At 42.3% G+C, this 22,516-nt stretch overlaps 1 protein-coding gene across 1 annotated transcript in view; it reads left to right on the top strand.

Annotated features, from left to right (window-relative positions):
• SEMA3E (semaphorin 3E) overlaps nucleotides 1-22,516 on the top strand; it is a 241,742-nt gene that overhangs the window by 137,842 nt on the left and 81,384 nt on the right. Inside the window, exons 2-4 of the mRNA XM_038409046.2 lie at nucleotides 1,179-1,339; nucleotides 3,919-3,978; nucleotides 11,896-12,015. Coding sequence (XP_038264974.2) covers nucleotides 1,179-1,339; nucleotides 3,919-3,978; nucleotides 11,896-12,015 — 341 coding nt within the window. The remainder of the gene's footprint in view (nucleotides 1-1,178; nucleotides 1,340-3,918; nucleotides 3,979-11,895; nucleotides 12,016-22,516) is intronic.

Below are 22,516 nucleotides of genomic sequence, written 5' to 3'. Positions count from 1 at the left end.
CTCTCCAGGTCATCTGCCTGGGATCTAAGGAGGGCCTCTCTGATCCCTTCTCTCCCTGAATTCAGGCTGCTCTTTAACCCAGCATACCTGGTACTGAGAGTACATCTATACTGAAAAAACAGGCAAAGAAAAAACCCTGCAGCAGAAGGTCTCAGAGCCTGAGTCAGCTGACTCAGGTTCATGCTATGGGGCTAAAAATAGCCGTGCAGATGTTCCTGCTTGGGCTGGAACCTGGGATCTGAAACCCTCTCCCTTCACTGGGTTTCAGAGCCCTGGCTGTAGCCCAAGTGGGAATGTCTACACTGCTATTTTTAACCTCGTAGCCTGTGACCCTTGTGCCTCGAATCAGTTGACCTGGGCTCTGGAACTCATGGCCACAGGTGGGTTTTTTGATATTTTTATTTTGTGCAATTTATACGTACCGTGAGTCACTAAGCTTCTATCATCTGATCCCAGGACTTATTCCCTTCAGCAGGAGAGAGGGAGGATGAGCCTGGTAGAGGGTGCAGGTTAGCCCCAGCCCTCCTGAAAGGTCAACTCACCATGTGGCAGCGAGCCAAAATCCATAGTTGCCTTTGAAAATGTGGACATATAGGGTACAGGATGTGTGCTACTGTCATTGATTTCGGTGGCAAAATTTCCATTCAATTCAATGGGAGCTGAGTTGGGCCTTCAATAGAAAAAAAAACATGAAAGGGATGAAAGGAAGCAATGTTATTGTGAAGTGACTAAGAGTATACTTACTTATCATTGGGGGCTTAACAGACATGCAGCTTGGTGGGGGGAAGTGAAGGCCGGGATAATTTATCTGCCAGAGTCTGAATTTCTGGCAAATGACTTCCATTGGTTCATCCCCCTTTTCTAATTTGCAGTTAATGTTTTAACGAGTTGATTCCCTTTTCTAAAATGCTAAAGAGGAAACATTTTGTTTTTCTGTCACATGGTAAATTGAGCACAAAGATTACAATGTACAAATCCACTTCCAAATCTCCAGGACATTTGGACAGTTTTGAAAATAGTTCCCAAGTGTTCTGTGTCTCTTTCTTGCTAGGCATTTGTAAGATTCAGAATATGTTAATGTCCCCAAAACCTTTTACCTCGTTCCCTGGAAAAACATGAAAACGAAGTCGTGAAACTAAGTTGTTGGGTATTGATCATGCACACTGGTTGTATTTCAGAGCTCTGGGATTTAAACAGGACATCAGTCTTTCATAGCCCACCTGGATACCTTGGTCTTCACACAATGCTGCTGGATGAATATCAAGAGCGACTGTTTGTGGGAGGAAGGGATCTTGTGTATTCTCTCAGCTTGGACCGAGTCAGCGAGAACTACAGAGAGGTGCGGAAACATAAAATAGTGCATGGCATGTGATTCTACATGAGAATAACTTCCCAAGGCTGGGGGACTTGGATGGCTCAGATGACTGGAAATGGGATAGTGGATGTTTTCACGTTTAAAGGGACACCAAGTTAAAAATGAAATTTCTCTTATTCATTTTTAAACTAAATTAATACCCACGATCACTTGACCTGCAAGAGATTGGTGGAAATAAATATTTCTCACACTATTTCAGCTTGTTTATTTTGTGCATTTGACAGCATTTTGTTTACAGTTGAGTTATCTATTTCCTTCATGTAGTCTTTCCCACAGCAATGGGGGGAAGGGAAAGCATTTCAAAAACCACAGAAGTACACAAATTGGAAGGGGCCTAGATTTCAAGTTGACAGTGTCCCTTTAAGTCACTGGCTCAAAGCCAATCCAGGTGAGCAGTGGCTGAAAGTTAGTATCATTTGTAGCCTGTTCAATGGTTTATGGGGGAAGACTTGGTGGTTTCTACTGGAAAGGTTTGCACGTTACAAAAACATTGCTTATAGTCTAAGTGACAGTCTAAGTGGAGAGGCCTCCAATGAATGGGGATGGAGACTGAACTCCTTTCTGACCCCTGAGGCTTAGATTGGAAGCACATTGACAGAGCAGTGTAAGGACAGGTCCACAGTCCACACTGCGCTTGGCTGCTCTGTGGATAAAGGATTTTTAAATCTGGCCCCTTTCAACAGCATCAAATTCACTTCAAAATTAATAAATACACCACCATTAGAAAAATACCTTTAACTGATTTCCATTGTGTACCAACCCTTAGACAGTGAGCAGCTGATGCAAATACTGAGGAGACAAGTGTATTAACTCGGCTATTAAATGCTAGGAAATTAAATGCTAGGACTCCACAAAGCACAGTGATACACACAGGGCCTTACTCTTCCACTGTAAGATGGGCGTTAACTGCCCTTGCATTTGGTAGAAATTGCTCATATCCTGTGATGAGAGTAGCGTCCAGGGATACAAAAACATTTAAGAAGTGTCTGTTTCTATAAAATAACCAATCTTTCAATTAAGAATAAATCTGCATAAGAAACGATGACAGCATAGAACATTTTGTGCTTCTATCCAACCATCTTAACCATCTTGTCCCATCTGGACACACTCTTCGGGCTCTCATTCCAGTGACTTTAAAAGAAAGATTAGCCATTTACTCTGAAACTCCACCCTTTGTCTGGAGGTTATAAACCAAAGAGAGTATAATTAGCATTCCAAACTGCTATTATGAAGAGAGAAAAAAAAAGAGGAAAGGCAAATGTATCTATTTCAGTCCTATCTCTGGTAACAGGTTGCCTTTCTGAAAGGTATGTTTTAGTCAAACACCATTTATTGGGTTCAATACAGAGGTAACTGGGTGAAACTTAATTGGCTTATGATATACAGGAGATCAAACTATATGATCTTCTGACCTTAAACTAAATGAATCCGTAGATCATAATACTTCCTCAAACTGATCTAGACTTTGGAAGAAGTGAGGGAGTTGTTCTGAGACACTAAGCATGGTTCCAGCTCTGATTAAAACATTTCCTCTGCCTGAATTTGCTCAGAGTGGTTGCTTTATGTGGAGTTAAACCAGGTGTGAGTATAGCCCGGGTATCAGTGCAATCTTACCATTCCAAGTGCTTATTCCTTTGAAAAGTATATTTTTAAAGTAGCCTTTTCCTATCTTTTCATCTCACTATTAGCAGATAAAATAATAATCTGTGAGTGGAATACTGACAAACCTTAATGTCAACAGTCACTTCCCACTGTTTTTTTTAAATATTACCTGTGAATTTCCAAGCAGAAATCTTATTTTCGTTGAGCTAAAAATGGTATCACCCAAAGTGGAGACATTTTTGTTTCCAGTTCTTAAAGTGCTAGGAAGTGAAATCATCAGGCTAGTCTACCCAGGTCATTGTTTCATATATTTTTCATCCATACAAAGTGGAATGAAACAAAATTCTATAGCATAGGTTAACTGAAAAGCCACCTGTGACATTTGGCTTGCAATAATTGACACTAAGCGGCTGATTCTGCCTTCAATGAGGTTAATAGCTAAATTCTCATTTACCTCAGTGGGAGCTGAATTCTATCCTAAGTGATGTTTAGAGCAGGAAACAAGTGATTTTCAGATTGGTGTTCAATGGGAAAGTGTTTAAAGTCTTTGGATATTAAGTGGGCACAGTTGTACTGAATTAGTATAAAATGCTTTGGTGCATGGATTTCCCTTTAAATCAGAGAACGAATATTGAGTTTTCTCCACCATCTGATGGAGAAGACCGCCAGCTGTAATGCAGGAGAAATTAAATCCTTATACACCTGTATAGTTAACTTGTATAGTCAGAAATCTTTTGGCAAAAATTGGAATATTTAGCTTAATAACTTCTGAAAATTGGACTATTACAAAACATTATAAAATATTACTGTATAGAGTGTAGCAACAAAAACTGTACATTGGAAGTGGTGACTCTTTTAACCCAATCCAAAGAGGAAAAGCTGGATTGGCTGTGAATTATACACTTTTATATCCCCACTTGAATGATCTTGTGTTATTTCAGATACATTGGCCCAGTACACCCCGGCAGGCAGAAGAATGCACAATTAAAGGAAGAGACGCTGTAAGTATAATTAATTGCAAATTAATTACCTTTTAATTAGAGATGGGATTGAACCAGTAACTTGGATCGAAGCATCCTTTAAATTTTGAGTGTTCAAAATCCTGATCCAATTCTGAATGTTGCCGTGTACATCTACAGCTCAGATCCGATGAAGTGAGCTGTAGCTCACAAAAGCTTATGCTCAAATAAATTTGTTAGTCTGTAAGGTGCCACAAGTACTCCTTTTCTTTTTGTGGATACAGACTAACATGGCTGCTACTCTGAAACCTAGCATGACTATTGTTAGTACATTAAGTCACTGGTTTAATTGCTTTCAAGACTAAGCAGTAACTGAGCAATGAACACACTGGCTGCTACCACCACACATGGGTTTTCTGTGGAGGTTTCACACCTAGTAATGGACAGGCCCGGCACTGCTTAGTTCATGAGATGCAATAAGATTGGCATCAGAGTGAAAGTCATTTTCTAACGGATAGTTTCTTCTTTTTTTCATGAAAGATCTCATTTAATAAGGAAGATTGAGGAAATCAGAACTTTCTTATCCCCACAAATCCATTTAAACCAAATCTCGCTATTTTCCCACCACAACAATCCATTCCTTACTTTCTGACCCACATGCTGAAACTCTCATCCGATTCCATATTAACATCTATTTTGAGTACTACAACTTCTTAATTTTAGGCCTCTCTGATACTAACTTAACCATCACCACCCCCTCCACAGTGTGACTGTTAAAATTATCTCCCTCATCTCATCTGTCACTCTGAACATATCACCTCTAGCCTTCCCTTCAAGTTCTGCACTGGCTTGAATAATGGCCTTGTCTCCTATCACATCTTCCCTCTTCATCCACTATTGGTTGCCAGTAATGCCAATCTAGACACCCGATTGATTTTTCTTCTTCCATGCCTATCTCCCTGCCTTTGTCCATATTGCCATGTGCATGGAATATCATTGTATCTTGGTTCACCAAGCTGCAGCCCCTCTTGATTCTAGTCTCTCCTAAAGACTACTTATTACAGCATACCCAGAAGAAGCAAGTTAAATTAATAGTAATATATAAAATACAGTGTAAGTTACATCCACCCCTGTGGTCTGCTATCCCCACACAAAGCCTGTGGGACTTTATTAGGGAGCAGTGCAAGGATGCCGGGGCTCACACCTATACAGAGCTCCCATTTGGCACCATAGACTGAAAATTCTTTGGGACATGAATGATGTATATTTTTGTACAGCATCAAGTTTATTGTCAGAACCTAATGAATGCACTCGCCACTGAGATAGCTAACACTGGACGAGAGGATTTCAAAAGACCAGAGATACTTTTGAGGTGTGAAAACACAGCAAACAGTCAAGCGCAAACAAAGCCACAACAAATATTATCAGTGACACCTAGGAAGCTGTAAACATCAATGGTCAACACTAGCATGAAAAACATACTACTCATCCACCTAGGGGGCATGGGAGCACCAAGTTTGAAAAATGAACAACCAAGCTACCTCACTCCTTACACACCTGAAGCTGAAGTGAACCTTGCTGAAGTTGCTTAAATGTTCAGTAAACTTTTTTCAGCCCTCATTTCACTGAGGTTACCTACAATAGCAGAAGACTGGACTTAATGACCCAGGATATCTCCTCCAGTCCTATATCCTATGTTCACTTGATTATGAGGATATAGATAGATAGATAGATAGATAGATATATTAGGAGAGATTAATAAGTCTGGGACTTTTCAGCTTAGGAAAAAGACGACTAAGGGGAGATATGATAGAGGTCTATAAAATCATGACTGGTGTGGAGAAAATAAATAAGGAAGTGTTATTTACTCCTTCTCATAACAGAAGAGCTAGGGGTCACCAAATGAAATTAATAGGCAGCAGGTTTAAAATAACAGAAGGAAGTATTTTTTCACACAACACACAGTCAACCTGTGGAAATCCTTGCCAGAGGATGTTGTGAAGGCCAAGACTATAACATGGTTCAAAAAAGAAGTAGATAAGTTCATGGAGGATAGGTCCATCAATGACTATTAGCTAGAATGGGCAGGGATGGTGTCCCTAGCCTCAGTTTGCCGGAAGCTGGGAATGAGCGTTGGATCACTTGATGATTACCTGTTCTGTTCATTCTTTCTGGAGCTCCTGGCATTGGCCACTGTCGGAGGATGGGATACTGGCCTGGATGGATCTTTAGTCTGACCCAGTGTGGCCATTCTTATTTTAATGTTTTTGTGCTTTTGAAATCAATCTGGAAGCAGAAATGGAAGGGGAAAAACATGAGAAGGACCTTTCTTGTGGTGATTTCTTCCCAATAAGAAGCAGGATGTACCGTGAAATCATAGGATAAGGCCTATTGTCATAAGAACATAAGAATGGCCATAATGGGTCAGACCAAAGGTCCATACAGCCCAGTATCCTATCTACCGACAGTGGCCAATACCAGGTGCCCCAGAGGGAGTGAACTTAACAGGTAATGATCTAGTGATCTCTCTCCTGCCATCCATCTCCACCCTCTGACAAACAGAGGCTAGGGACACCATTCCTTACCCATCCTGGCTAATAGCCATTAATGGACTTAATCTCCATGAATTTATCCAGTTCTCTTTTAAACCTGGTTATACTCCTAGCCTTCACAACCTCCTCAGGCAAGGATTTCCACAGTTTGACTGTGCGCTGAGTGAAGAAGAACTTCCTTTTATTTGTTTTAAACCTGCTACCCACTAATTTCATTTGGTGGCCCCTAGTTCTTATATTATCGGAACAAGTAAATATCTTTTCCTTATTCACTTTCTCCACACCACTCATGATTTTATATACCTCTATCATATCCCCCCTTAGTCTCCTCTTTTCCAAGCTGAAAAGTCCTAGCCTCTTTAATCTCTCCTCATATGGGACCCATTCCAAACCCCTAATCATTTTAGTTGCCCTTTTCTGAATCTTCTCTAATGCCAGTATATCTTTTTTGAGATGAGGGGACCACATCTGTATGCAGTATTCAAGATGTGGGCATACCATGGATTTATATAAGGGCAATAAGATATTCTCCATCTTATTCTCTATCCCTTTTTTAATGATTCCTAACATCCCGTTTGCTTTTTTGACTGCTGTTGCACACTGTGTGGACGTCTTCAGAGAACTATCCACGATGACTCCAAGATCTTTCTCCTGATTAGCTGTGGCTAAATTAGTCCCCATCATATTGTATGTATAGTTGGGGTTATTTTTTCCAATGTGCATTACTTTACATTTATTCACATTAAATTTCATTTGCCAGTTTGTTGCTCAATCACTTAGTTTCGTGAGGTGTTTTTGAAGTTCTTCACAGTCTGCTTTGGTATTCACTATCTTGAGCAGTTTAGAATTGTCTGCAAACTTTGCCACCTCACTGTTTACCCCTTTCTCTAGATCATTTATGAATAAGTTGAATAGGATTGGTCCTAGGACTGACCCTTGGGGAACACCACTAGTTACCCCTCTCCATTCTGAAAATTTACCATTTATTCCTACCCTTTGTTCCCTGTCTTTTAACCAGTTCTCAGTCCATGAAAGGATCTTCCCTCTTATCCCATGACAACTTAATTTACGTAAGAGCCTTTGGTGAGGGACCTTGTCAAAGGCTTTCTGGAAATCTAAGTACACTATGTCCACTGGATCTCCCTTGTCCACATGTTTGTTGACACCTTCAAAGAACTCTAATAGATTAGTAAGACATGATTTCCCTTTACAGAAACCATGTTGACTTTTGTGCAACTATTTATGTTCTTTTATGTGTGTGACAATTCTATTCTTTACTATTGTTTCTTTATTCTTGGGTGAATGCCATCTGGTCCCGGTGACTTGTTACTGTTAAGTTTCTCAATTAATTCCAAAACCTCCTCTAGTGACACTTTAATCTGTGACAATTCCTCAGATTTGTCACCGACAAAAGACGGCTCAGATTTGGGAATCTCCTTAACATCCTCAGCCGTGAAGACTGAAGCAAAAAATTCATTTAGTTTCTCTGGGATGACTTTATTGTCTTTAAGTGCTACTTTTGTATCTCGATCGTCCAGGGGTCCCACCTGTTGTTTAGCAGGCGTCCTCCTTCTGATGTACTTAAAAACATTTTGTTACTACCTTTTGAGTTTTTGGCTAGCTGTTCTTCAAACTCCTTTTTGGCTTTTCTTATTACATTTTTACATTTAATTTGGCAGTGTTTATGCTCCTTTCTATTTACCTCACTAGGATTTGACCTTCCACTTTTTAAAAGATGCTTTTTTATCTCTCACTGCTTCTTTTACATGGTTGTTAAGCCACAGTGGCTCTTTTTTAGTTCTTTTACTGTGTTTTTTTAATTTGGGGTATACATTTAAGTTGAGCCTCTATTATGGTGTCTTTGAAAAGTGTCCATGCAGCTTGCAGGGATTTCACTCTAGTCACTGTATCTTTTAATTTATGTTTAACTAATCTCTTCATTTTTGCATAGTTCCCCTTTCGGAAATTAAATGCCGCAGTGTTGGGCTGTTGAGGTGTTCTTCCCACCACAGGAATGTTAAATGTTATTATATTATGGTCACTATTTCCAAGCGGTCCTGTTATAGTTACCTCTTGGACCAGATCCTGCACTCCACTCAGAACTAGATCAAGAGTTACCTCTCCCGCTGTGGGTTCCTGTACCAGCTGCTCCAAGAAGCAGTCATTTAAAGTATTGAGAAATTTTGTCTCTGCATTTCGTCCTGAGGTGCCATGTACCCAGCCAATATGGGGATAATTGAAATCTCCCACTATTATTGAGTTTTTTATTTTGATAACCTCTCTAATCTCCCTTAGCATTTCATCGTCACTATCACTGTCCTGGTCAGGTGGTCGATAATAGATCCCGACTGTTATATTCTTATTAGAGCATGGAATTTCTATCCATAGAGATTCTATGGAACATGTTGATTCATTTAAGATTTTTATTTCATTTGATTCTACATTTTCTTTCACATATAGTGCCACTCACCCCTTCCCCCCACCCACATGACCTGTTCTGTCCTTCCGATATATTTTGTACCCCAGAATGATTGTGTCCCATTGATTGTCCTCACTCCACCAGGGTTCTGTGATGCCTATTATATCGAAATCCTCCTTTAACAAGAGACACTCTAGTTCACCCATCTTATTATTTAGACTTCTAGCATTTGTGTACAAGAACTTTAAAAACTTGTCACTGCTTATTTGTCTACCCTTTTCTGATGTGTCAGATTCTTTATGTGCATTTTTCTCATCTGATCTGGCCCATACTTTATCCTCTTCCATCCTCTCCTCCTGACTAAAACCTAGAGAATCTCTATCAATAGATTCTCCTCTAAGAGAAGTCTCTGTTTGATCCACATGCTCCTCTGCAGCAATTGGCTTTCCCCCATCTCTTAGTTTAAAACTGCTCTGCAACCTTTTTAATGTTAAGTGTCTTCAGATTTCCAACCTGACTGGACAGAATCAAGATGTTTTCAATATTACCCAAACTTGTGGAATTTATCTAACTGAGTCTGATTGTTAAAGCACTTGAGGTTTATCTATTATTCCCTCTCAGGAGAGGACAGTATTACAATCAAAGCCTCATTTCCCTTTGCTCACAGTGCTTTTACAGTTTATGATATTTTGTCCCCAGGCGCAGTCTTACAAGTTTCTAGGGAAGTTAAATACTCATTCCCTTATAGAAATATACAATGTTCTTCTGCTATAATAGTTCAAACCCCCTGAAGTTTACAATAATATTATTACAATCCCTGAGGCCATTACCATGGAACACTGCAATGTTTTTTCTCACGGGAATCCATGATTGATTATGAAATTCTCTATCATCAGTATTGCCAACCCCAAACAGACAAAAATCATGAGTCAGGCCCCTCCAAAATCATGGGATTGACTTCAAACTCCGTAGGATTTTTTTTTAGGTAATTTATGGGTCTTTTTATTTTACTGTGGTGTTTGAGTCTTTAATGTTTCTGTTTTGCAGCTATTCTCTGCAACCATGAGGGCTAGAAATTTACAAGGAGTCTGGTGGTACCTTAAAGACTAACAGATTTATTTGGGCATAAGCTTTCGTGGGTAAAAAAACCCACTTCTTCAGATGCCTGAAGTTAAAATTACAGATGCAGGCATAAATATACTGACATATGAAGAGAAGGGAATTACCTACCTTACCTACAAGTGGAGAACCAGTATTGACAAGGCCAATTCAGTCAGGGTGGCAACAACACATTCTTAGGCCCCTTACCTTTCACTGCCTCTGCTTTTTATCTTTGCTGCCACCTTTCCCACTTTGCTCTGAACGACGCATATGATACATGATAAGATGTGTACAAAGTTTTAATAGCCATCTCAGTATTTAGGTATTCCACACTTTTCTTCACCACCTCTTATTCTGTAACACTACTACAGGCTCCTTTTACAAGCTCTTAAGAGGTTATAAGTTCATCTTGTAGCAGTAAAACTTTAAGTATTGTAGTCATAAACACTATTGCAGAAAGCTTGTAAGAGACTAAATAGGACGATAGAATTGGGAAACCTTGACAACATGTGCACAACCTTAGACTTGGGCTATGCTTTACTGATGTAGCTCAAGCCAAAATAAAACTCTATTGCTTTAAATCATGTGTGTCAGCTGCAGACATGCCAAATGCAGAAATTGGGCTTGTTTTTGGCTTAATTGGCTTGTGAGTTGCTTGTTGGCTAGTTTTTGGCTTATTGCTTGTTTGGCTCGTAGCTTGTTGCTTCTTTTTTTGATCGGCTCCTGGCAAGCAGGGGCAAGGTGGGGCAAGCAAGGACATGGGGGGGAGAGAGTCAGGGGTGCACAGCGGGCCCACCGCAGTCCCAGACTGCACACCAGGGGGGATCTAGTCACACAGAGTGTTGGGGTTTTTAGGGATTGGCTTGTTTTAGCCTTGCTTTGAAAAGGGAATAGCTTGATTTTTGGCTTATTGTGAAAGTCAGGTGCTTATTTACTGCGTGAAAGTTGGCAACTGTGGACTTGGCTGGCCTGTGATAGAGAGCGTTCAGTTCCCCTCTGCATTTTTATCAGTCGGACATAAGTCAGAGGTAAGAAATATATTCTGTAACAGTGACTGCAGCTCCTTAACACAGTAGATTGTCAATGAGTAAAACATCTACAGATCTATTAATAGATCTAGTGGGCATGTTAAAGGTAACCTTCTCTGAAGACAGACTATATAATGTGTGTGTGTGTGTGTGTGTGTGTATGTGTATGTGTGTGTGTGTGTGTGTGAGAGAGAGAGAGATCACTAAACACTCTTTCACAAGAACATAACAAATATGGTTTAATAGGTTTTCTTAGAAGTACATATAACAAAGTTTATGTTTCTAATTTGCTGGATCTGCATTTCCCTCTGGCCCATCTACCATATATCCTGAGCCAGATTCTGGTCTCTGCTACACTAGTATAAATACAGAGTAACTCCACAAAAGTCAATAAAATGATTGAAATTACACAGATGTAAATAAGTGTACATTTTGGACCATATATATTAGAGGAAGGAAGGATGGGTTCGTCGTTAGGACCCTGGGAATGAGCAGAGTTGGATTCTATTCCATGGGGACTGCAGATTTTTCATGTAACATTGGGCAAATCACTTAATCTCCTTGTTTCTCTGTCTGTAAGAAGGGGATACCCTATCTCACAGGTATTCATTAATGCTTGTGATTTGTGCTCAGGTATTGCAGTGATAAGAGTTATAGAATCATACAAATGTAGGGCTGGAAGGAACTTCAAGAGCTCTTGTAATCCATCCTCCCTGAGCATAGGAAGGATTAAGTATACCTAGACCATCCACATACGTACTTAGACAAGGGTAGTAGAGAGATTCCCATGGCTCAGAGGAAGTGGGGTTGTTTTTAAATTATCCTGAATACTAAGTTTCTCCTCTTCTTTTAAAAATAGGATGAATGTGCAAACTACATCCGTGTCCTTCACCGGTACAACAGAACACACCTCCTGGCCTGTGGTACAGGGGCTTTTGATCCCCTCTGCACTTTTATCAGAGTCGGACATCCATCAGAGGTAAGAAATATATTCTAGAGCCAGGACACTATTCTGAGCTGTAGCAAACCCGTCCTATGGTTATATATAAGCACACAAATTAAAGCACAGTGGAACACTGAGGTTGTGAAAATGGAGGGATCCCAGGTCACACTGCAGTCTGTGCAAGAGAAGTGATGTTTCCTATATACCACTCCACATGCAAAGACCATTCACAATTGCAGTCCTTGCACTCTTTTAAGTGCAAAGACTGGTCCCTAATAATGTCTCCATAGGTAGCCACCCCTAAAGGAAGAAGTTCTACAGAATTCTAAGAAGTCCTATAGAATTTAATAAGAGTAATAACCTTGCTATAGGTTTCTTTTTTAAACCATCCTCTTGAATTAGAGAATGATCTTTCTATAGGGTAGTTCAAAAAACCTGTAGAAAGTTCTCTGTTGTATCTGATAGGGCTTGAGAGCAATTATTATAGACTCCTATTGATTTCTATAGAACCCTGTTAAATTCTATAAGACCCTTACATAAAGGTTGGTTGGGGAACTATGAGACCTAGCAGGCCATATAGGGGAGCACACATTGATTTCTGTGGGACTGCTCATGTGAGTAAAGTGAGCAAGATTTGGTCACCAGATATCACTGTTATTAAGCAGTTACAAAATGACCATTTAATTAAGTAATTGCAGCCAAATGCCTCACTGACAAAGTGTCATCCTGATGTCATGAATGAGTGATGAATTGGTGAGTGATTTCCAGCCTTATGTAATTATGTAAATAGCTAATCTAACTGAAAACATATTTTGGAAAATTACATATACACTCACACATTACTGTCATCTTGGAATTTGTTTTAGCTGAATTATATAGCACTTTTTGAGATAAAGGTGTATCAAAGTTTTGCATCCTATGTCTTTCCTCCCTGGGCATTTATAAACTGAATAATAATATGCCTTTTGATGTTCCAGGAGATGCAAGCTCTCATCCCAGGATTGATATATTTTTTTGTTTCTTTTTCAGTGTTTTAGTTTTGATCAAACACAGCTGGTGCACTTAAACATCTTAATGCCTTTTGTAAGATTTCATCTTTCCACAGAATGCTGTAGTTGTACTCTCTGCTTACTTCCAGCCTTTGCTACCACCTTAAAGGCAGTAGCACTGATTCTGACCTCTCTTACACCAGCATATCTTCAAGGAGTTCATTGGAGCTACCCATGGTTTACGCTCGTATGAGTGAGGGTATAGTCAGGGCTAATGGGATTGCAGAGGGTGTCAGTCGATGCAGAGTTTGGTCCTAAGTCTATAACGTCAACATAATTCTCATGCAAGAACAAGGATTTCCTGCAGTCTGCAGGAATCTAGAACCCTGGAATTTCAAGTTTTTTAGCTCAGAGTTAAAATCAGCCTAAGGAATGGACGAGGACTGTTAACTATCCCTTTTATGTAGTATTTTACAGATAAATTCAGAGCACTTTGACGTCAATGGGTTTTGGATCTGGTTCTAAGTATCTGTGTGCAACTTATCTGCAGCTACATGTGGCCCCAGTGAGTTGGGTGGCTTGATTTACCCACATGAGGACTGATCCTGCATTCATTGCCCACCTAAATTAACCACTGATCTCAAGCATAGTTTTTGAAATCCCCTAAACCTGAACCGCTCTTTGAGGACCTGGATGCCTTCAACTGAATGCTGAGGGTGTTCAGCATTTTGCAGAATCAGGCTCTTGGCCAGCAAGCTCAGTCAAAATCACCAAAGTTCCTCTAGGTTTTCATGTGAAAACTTGAACCATGTTTCTTTTTGTGTAAATCCATAAATCACTGAGAAGGAACCGTATCTCAAACTTTCCAGCAAAGCTGGGAGGAGTTTTGAGTATGTGATGAGAAACAAAACCGGTTGAGTTTTATTTTAACCTTCTTCATGAAAGTTCTATACAGATCTAATCATTCCAAACCTGTTGAGAAGAACTGAAAGGGAAGAGCCCACATTAAAAAGCTCACATGGAGCCACCGCTCCACAGATCAGCAATAGTGCTGTGAAAGAAGGCCCTGCTCCAAGAGCCCTGGTTAGTGGGAGGGCTGGGAATAAGCAACCAGGCAAAGCCAGACTCTCAGGATATGTCTACCCAGCAATATAAGCTTAGGCTAACCCAGGGATCGGCAACCTTTGGCACACAGCCTGTCAGGGAAAGCTGCTGGAGAGCTGGGACAGTTTGTTTACCTGCAGCGTCCGCAGGTTCGGCCGATCACAGCTCTCACTGGCCATGGTTCGCCATTCCAGGCCAATGGGAGCTGTGGGAAGCAGCATGGGCCAAGGGATGTGCTGGTCGCTGCTTCCTGCAGCTCCCATTGGCCTGGAGCGGTGAACCGCAGCCAGTGGGAGCAGCGATCGGTCAAACCTGCAGACACTGCAGGTAAACAAACCATCCTGGTCCGCCAGAAAATCTCCCTGATGGCCCCATGCCAAAGGTTTCCGATCCCTGGGCTAACCCCCCACCCACCACCCCTTGTGTCCACACACCAATTGTGCTAACCTAGGGCTCGGACCTAGGGTCCCAAGACCCTGCAGGGCTCGAAGCTCTGAGCCCATCTTAAGCTGGGACTTAGGGTCCAAGCCCTATTGTTTTCCTGTGTGCACACGTCCTCAGCTTGACTCAGGTTCCAGCAGTCCTCCAGATGTATCCCAGAGTTCCTGGCGACAGAGGAGCAATGTTGCAGGCAATCAGTGCCGAGGCCAGAAGCGCCCTTACTGCCTGGCCGAGCATGCTCCCTGTTCCTGCTCCTCTCGCTGCGGCGGCAGCTCCAGCTCCTCCTCGCTGCTCCATGGAGCTTGCCCAGAGCAGGGAGCAAAGCTGACAAGCAGGAGTTGGCTCCCAGCCATTGAAATGTTGCGGGTCATCCCTCCCCTGGCCGTGCTGAGCCGGGAGCCCTGGTGCTCCTCCTCCCTGCAAGGCAGCCGCTTGGTCACACTTGTCTCTCTTGCCCTTGCTCCTGCACTACCCCTGCCTTCCTTGAGGCTGCATGTGCAGGGGCACCCAGGCTGCCAGCCCCAAAACTTTCCCACAGTCCATGCTGAGCCAGGAGCTCTGCTGCTTCCCCGCCCTGCTGGGCAGCTGCTTGGTCCCCACTCCACTCTCTGGCCCTTGAACCCAGGCCCCACCTGCCCCCCTTCCCTCCCCTGGGCTGTGTGTGCAGGGGCAGCAGGGCAGTGTGCACTGTCAAGGTAGTGAGTGGGAACCAGCCCCAAAACTTCCCTGCAGCCTTCCACAGCAGCGGCTCCAGCTCCTCCTTGCTGCTGTGCAGAGCTTGCCCAGATCAGGGAGCAAAGCTGACCAGTGGGAGGCAACTCCCGGCTGTCAGGATGTTGGGGGTCATCCTTTCCCCAACCATGCTGAAGCGGGAATTCTGCTGCTCACCCTCCCTGCAGTGCAACTATTCCACTCTCTTTCTCTTGCTCCTGAGCCCCAGTACCCTCCCTAGGGCTGCATATGTAGAGGCGCCTGGGCAGTGTGCATACCCAAAGAGCTCTGATTGGCTAGAGAGCTGGTAGGCAATCCACCCCTACTTCCAGCTGCCAGCTCTGCTGGGATTGGAGAAAGAACTGCATGGGCTGCTGGAGAGCTACATGTAACTGCTGCTAGGACCATAGATGGCCGGGAGTCTGAGCTCCAGGCTTGGGGCAGGAACAACCTGAACACATGGCCCCTTTGAGCTGGCCCTGTGTAACCACACACATCCTGGGTGTGCTGTTCTGTCCCATGTAGTGGCACCGAGACCACTTAGAGAGAGAGATCAAATGAATCTGCTCTACAGCCTTAGCTAAGAGCCGGTGGGTTTTAGCTCATGATGTAGAGGCTCATGCACTAAGCTCCAGAGGTCCCAGGTTCAATCCTGCCTGCTGACAACTGGGGTCTGTCGGTGTTACACCTCCATATAAGAACTAGCCAGAGCCCAAAGGCAAGCAGGGCCCTTATCGGCAACTGAGCGACTGATGCCGGGGGACATTAGGACTGTTTGTTGCTGATCAAGGTGACTGCTGCTGATCAAGTTGAGTGTTTGTTATGGATAACAGTGTTGGTGGGATTTCTGGGTGAATTCCTGCCTTCTCAAAGGCTGTTATAGGGATCTCAATCCTAAGGCAAGCAGGGGGAGTTTGGAACTGAGTCCCAGTAAGGGAAGCCTGCACCACACTCGAAAGGGCAGATTAATTTAGCATCTTTATTATACATAGATTAAACCATAGAGAGCAAGCTTAGCTATTAATATCCTTTCATCCATAGGGGAGAAAAAGCTTAGAAATGAAGTTACAAGTGCTTTTCTTTTCATTTCCATATGCTGTCCAAACACTTCAGACTGTTTGCCAAAATGACTCAAGCTCTGCTATAAACAGTCAGTGTTTATATTTAAAGATTATAACCGTAATTCCAAGCAAAAAATAAAAAGAATTATTGAATGTTTTCTGGGGTTGGATTCAAAGAAACTGAAAAAGCACTGCTGTTTCCTAGTGTAACTGTTGGGTGGGCTAGAGTTTACATCACCGCCCTTCTCCTAGTGCCAAAGTACAGTTCCTGTATAAAAGCACATGGAGATCCAGAATCAGGGCTGTCCTTAGGAAATCTGGAGCCCTACGCAAGTTATCTAAGGGGGAATGTTAAGGGATGGGGGCAGGGAAGGTGGGGGCTCCTTAGGGGAGATATTGAGGAAGGGGGAGGGGAAGGCGGTCCTCCGCTGGTACTGCTGATACCAGTGTGTCGAGGGAGCCCAGCCACCACCCCCTGCCCGGCGCTGCCCTTCCCTCTGCCACCCACCTGCGTGGCTTCTGCCGGGACTTGGGGCTTCCCTCCACCGCCCACCTGCCTGGCGCAACTTCTGACGCAGCTCGAGGCATGGGGGTGGACGTGATGGAAGCTCTGGCCAGGGGCCCCCGCCACGCACCCAGCTTTGAGCTGAGATTCTGCTCTCCAGTGTGCATGGCTCCCTCTCGGCACCCACAGCTCCACGCCAGCTCCTTGTTCATCTCCTAGGGGGCAGAGAGAAGCCCTCCAGCCAGTGGGTGGGCTAAAGGAGTGAGCAGTGGGTGAGGGGGAGGGGCCAGGGGGAGGGCCACCTTTCTTTAAAAATTTCCCACCCATGCTGCAGATTGGTTGTCCTGATTCACTCTGCACATGTGCAGTGAGGAAGACGCCGGGTGCAAACTGCACACAACCACGGCCAGCCTGCCTATGGGTAGGGACAGCGGAGTCAGAGCACAGCACAAGCGGAACAGCCTGGGCCCCGCAGCCCGGAGGTGCCCCAAATTATCAGGTGCCCTATGCAACCCGTATGCTGCGTATGATTTTCAGCAAGGATTGCACAGGGTCACCCTCCCCACAATCAAGTCCGAAAAGAACAAAAGGAATTAACTTAATTCTTAAATTCCAGTTTTATAAAATCTTATGATAAATAACAAATGTCCATAACATAACACAGTTACTTTATAATCCACATACATTATCTTCACAGTTATAGACAAAGAAATAAAGAAAACAAATCTAAACAGGTCAGTCTCCACAGAAACTTAGTGAGAAGGAGCTCACGAGTTTCAAAAGCTAAGGTTGAGTCTCATTTACAGCCTTTGTGGAGATGTTGGTGATCAATTTTCTGAGCCAAAAGCATTGCAACCCTATCTTCCCTCCACTTGCTTGTAGAAATCTTCAGCTGAAATCCATGCAGACTCTTCCTCCTCCTCTGTTGAGTTCACAGTTAGCTAGTCAGCTAACTAATTAACTAACCACCACTCAGTTAAGTATATAGATTTTAACAGTTCTGCTGCAAAATGCTTCAGAGTTAGGGGGAAACAGCCTGCTTTCTGCTTCTACGGCTCAGCCTCTCCCAGCCCACTCAACCACATGGCCTTTTGTAAAGCCACTGCCCTCGCTAGCTGCCCTCATGAAGTTCAGCTACAGGGAACCTATTGAGCATGCCCAAAACTACCACACCTAATTTGAGAAATTTCTCGGTGTGGCGTGCTAATTGTGTGTCTGTGAGTCTAGCAACAATTAGTCAGACACAACTTACTCCTGTTTCCTTCCTCCCCCTCTGCTTCTCCATACAGTAGAACCTCAGAGTTACAAACACCTCAGGAATGAAGGTTGTTCGTAACTCTGACCAAAACGTTGTGGTTGTTCCTTCAAAAGTTTACAATTTAACATTGACTTACCACAGTTTTCAAACTTTACTATGCAGAAGAAAATTGCTGCTTTCCCCCCTTTTTTTTAGTAGTTTACACTTAACACAGTTCTGCATTGTATTTGCTTTGTTTGATTTGGGGTTTTTGTTTCTGTTGCTTTCTGATTTTGTACTTCTGGTTCCAAATGAAGTGTGTTGTAGACTGGTCAGTTTGTAACTCTTAGGTTCTACTGTAGATCTCTTAAAGAGATATCTCTCTAGTAGGCACATTGGTTACACCAGTTGAAGTCATGGGAATTTTGCCAATGAACTCAAGGGAGGCAGAATAAAGTCCCAAGGATGCATAGCCACATTCTGATCCAGCTAGTGTGGATCTGTGTCGCTCAGTGCAGTTACCCCAATGTCCACCAGCTGAGGATCTGGCCCTCAGTCTCAAAAGGTGTTGAGTGTCATACCTATGGTAGGGTAGAAATAATACATTATTGAAGAGGCTAGATTGTTATCTTACTGTTCAGCCTGAGTAAGGAGTAGCTGTACTGCCCAAGAAGCAGGGTGGGGACCAAATTATGGCTCTAAAAGTCGCAATTTGAACCCAGCTTATTGCTTTCCTCTTTGGGAATGCACCAGCCTGGTACCTGGAATAGCTTTCTTCCCTCCTCCAATCCCCTGTCTCTGCTTACCTGTGTGGGAGAAAAAGCACCAGCCCACTGGCAACTGCTCTCCCCATTGCATAGGATCTGGCAATGAAAATAGCAGGAGAGCATGGTGACTTCTTTTACCCTTCAGCTGGCTCAGACCCAGGCTCATGAATAAGCCCAATGACCAAACTATGTTCTCTGTATTTTTATTATCTCCTTTTTATTACTAGGGACATTTGTATGAAACCAGGGTCTTTGTTTCTTAAAAAATTCATCTATTCCTTCTGCTTATTTCCTACTGTTGTGTCTTACACACACACACACCCCATAAATCACCCATCACATCACCACAACAGACTCAGCCATAGAGTCAACTGCACTCCCCAAACTCAGCTTAACTTTGCATAACCTTAAGCTATGGGATTTGAACTATCCTTTTATTTGTGAATATTTGCATATTCTCTGAGGCCAGAAAGTACACAAACACTCTACAGGAATTTCTGAGCTATAAGAGAATTTAACACCATGATTACATGCAACTGAAGCATCCAAGAACAACAAGGTAGTTGGATACGCTTTGGAATGTAACATTTAGCTGAAACCTTTGCACTCAGCAATTACAGAGAACGTTTGCCAGGCCAGTCATTTTTCAAAGATCCATGGAAGTTTCATTCACTAAAAGATTCAGAATTTCTTTTATAATAGACAGTTAGGATCAGTGATTATTATTATTTATTCTCTGTAGATCCCCCCATGAATTTCCCCCACTGAGATGCAGAGGCTATCCCCTTTGGGATGGATATTATAATTAGCACCCAACTAACTTTGATCCCGGGGAATTAAGGTAAAGGAACACCCACTGATATGAATGGAGCCATTTATACATCTCAGAGCTATTGTTCAGGCTATATGCATCTCCACTGAATATTCCCTTTCATCTAGTTGAGAGCATCCCATTGAGATGAATGGGCCCCTTCTCACTTTTCTGAGCTTGCTGTTCTGGTGATGGCTGTGTATGCTAGCGTACCAAGCTTGCATGCTCAGCACTCTCATATATGGTGGGGAAACATGGACAACTTATGCTCATCAGGAGAAAAGGTTGAACAGTTTCCACCTATGCTGTTTATGCCAAATGGCAAGATAAAGTCACCAACACAGGTTCTTCAAAGGGCAAATTTACTAAGTGTGAAAGCCCTGCTCAAGCAAAGATGACTGTGCTGGCTGGGCCATCTGAGTAGGTTGGAAGAAGGACATATACCCAAGGACATGCTATCCAGAGAGCACAACAAGAACAACAGGACATCCCAAGCTTTGCTATAAAGACACATGCAAGCAAGATATGAAGGAATTGGAATTGATCCTGATGGATTTGAAATCTTGGCAGGTGATCATAACAAGTGGCACTATTGTCTCCATCAGCAATTAAAAGTCCATAACAGGAGCTGGCTCCTCCAGCTTGAAGAGAAAAGAGCTGGTAGGAAGCAAGGAGCTCCCAACCAAGATACATACATTTGCAATAACTGCCAAAGATGATGCAAATCTCAGATTGGACTATTCAGTTATGTGAGACATTGCAAACCATGTACATCATAGCCTGCAATTTCCATCATCTATCACAGAGGAAAGGATGCCAACCTATTCTGGTGATGGCGGTGTAGGGCACCTCCCCATGGTTAAGGTTAAAAGCTGCTTTCTGTATAAAGGATGACTCTTCAGTGCTCTAAAATCTGCAATCTTACATCGTTTGTCTTGAAATTTGCTATGCCTCATCATGGGAGTATAGGGTAGGGTTAGTGATTCAAATGTGGGATCACTTGAGTGGGGGGGAGCCAAGATAAAGCCCGCAAGAAAAAACAGTATTTTATTAAGGTCACAGATTCTAGCAACTTTGAAGTTTGAAACTGACCCCATGCAGAAATCTCAGAATGAACTGTAAACATTTGGGGAAAATCTTCCTCTGTCTAGGTTTGTGGGTGTTTTTGTTTGTTTGGTTTAAAAACTTCATGCACTTTGGAAAATCTTGGTCATAACTTCTTATGTAATCATAAAAAGAAAAGGAGTACTTGTGGCACCTTAGAGACTAACAAATTTATTTGAGCATAAGCATTCGTGAGCTGCAGTTTGAACAAACGAACTGAATTGATCTGATGTGTGAGTCGTGACAGCATGTTTAAAACATGTGTCAGTTTTAATGTTTTAATGTTAAATTGATTGTCTTTGCCTTCCTGATCAGTATTTCACATTATTGTCATCGTCCTTTCAACTTGATCTAATCATTTAAAAAAATAAAATTGTATCAATATTCATTTTTATTGTTCAGATAGCATTTCTGACCTATCATTTTGCAATCTAAATAAACATAACTCTGCTCAGTTATTTCTTCTGTATACCTTTTTCCTCAGACCTCATCTCCACTCTCAACATGCAGGGGATTAAGGAGCTGGAACATCTGGTTTCACTGATCAAACAGAAGTGGGTGGTGGTCAGCCCTTCACTAGATAGAATGTGTGACAAATTCTTACCCTGAAAATATTTGCTCAGGGACACAGCATCTCTCTCTCTCATTGCCAGTCAGAAAGCCATCAATTAAGGCTATGAGTGTTTATCAAGCAAATTCAGTTATGGACTCAAATATGCAGCACTAAATACTATGAAATTGTTTATTTTCTCCAGTCTTTCTCACCCATAGTTCATGTAAACCTAGTCATTAAATTTATGGATGTTTTAATCTGATGTCATGAGTTCATGTGTGTAAAGTGATACCAGGTAAGCATCATCATCGTGCATTGTTTAAATGCAGCCACATTCTAAGTTTAAAGTTAATCAAACTATTTAGGTGAGGAGTATGAATTGATCGGCCGTATGTACTGAATTTTCCATCACATAAGGTTTACCCTTTGCATGATTAAAGATGGATGGTCAGAAGGAGACAAACCAATACAGAGAAACAATGTTGCTTTCAAAAAGAGTAAAGAAGATTCCACCTGTGTTGTAATTTGACAGACATAAGTAAAACACTCTACAATGTACAGAATTTATTATATGTATTGCTGGATGAATGGATGAATAGTGCCTTTCCCTGAGAGGACTCCCATTAAAATCAGTGGGACAGGTTGTGGAGTAAACTTGCTACACAACAGACATAAGAGTGGCAGAATCTCAGCTGTAATAATTAAAAACAGCAAGTATGGAAGCATCATTGATTTTAGGTGATCTTTTTGCAATTTTATAAAGTACCTCTTTTTCCCCAAGATTGAAGTTATCAATCTTCAAGTGAATAAGCTCCTCATTCTGCTCATATTCATTCAGCAGCCACTAGTTCAAAAGATCGACTAGACCATTTTAATCCTGGGTGCTCCTGGAAAATTACTTTTCATTTCACACAAACGGACCTTCCCCCTCCCCCGCCCAACCTTATGCCCATGGTTTGTTACCTTTCTCCAGATATAGCACCTGCTTCAGATGCAGCCCTCTGTAGCAAGAACAAGAGTGATGGGGCTCTGAGATTCTCATCCTCTTCATCCATCTCACTTAAAATGTAATTTTGTTTGGTGGAAATGGTTCATGTTATCAGAGGGTCTCATCTTGGGAGCTTTGTTATTGACTTCAGTGGAAACAGGAATGGATACCTTGGTCACTTAGATTGACATTCTCTCTTATTTAGAGGACCCGCAGAAGGCCTATACCTGAAGTCCCACTTAAACTCTAAAAGCAGGCTCTAAAAG

The sequence above is a fragment of the Dermochelys coriacea genome, chromosome 1 (assembly GCF_009764565.3).
Source record: "Dermochelys coriacea isolate rDerCor1 chromosome 1, rDerCor1.pri.v4, whole genome shotgun sequence".
In the NCBI taxonomy this organism is placed as follows: Eukaryota; Metazoa; Chordata; order Testudines; family Dermochelyidae; genus Dermochelys; species Dermochelys coriacea.
This window is presented reverse-complemented; position numbering and strand designations above follow the sequence as displayed.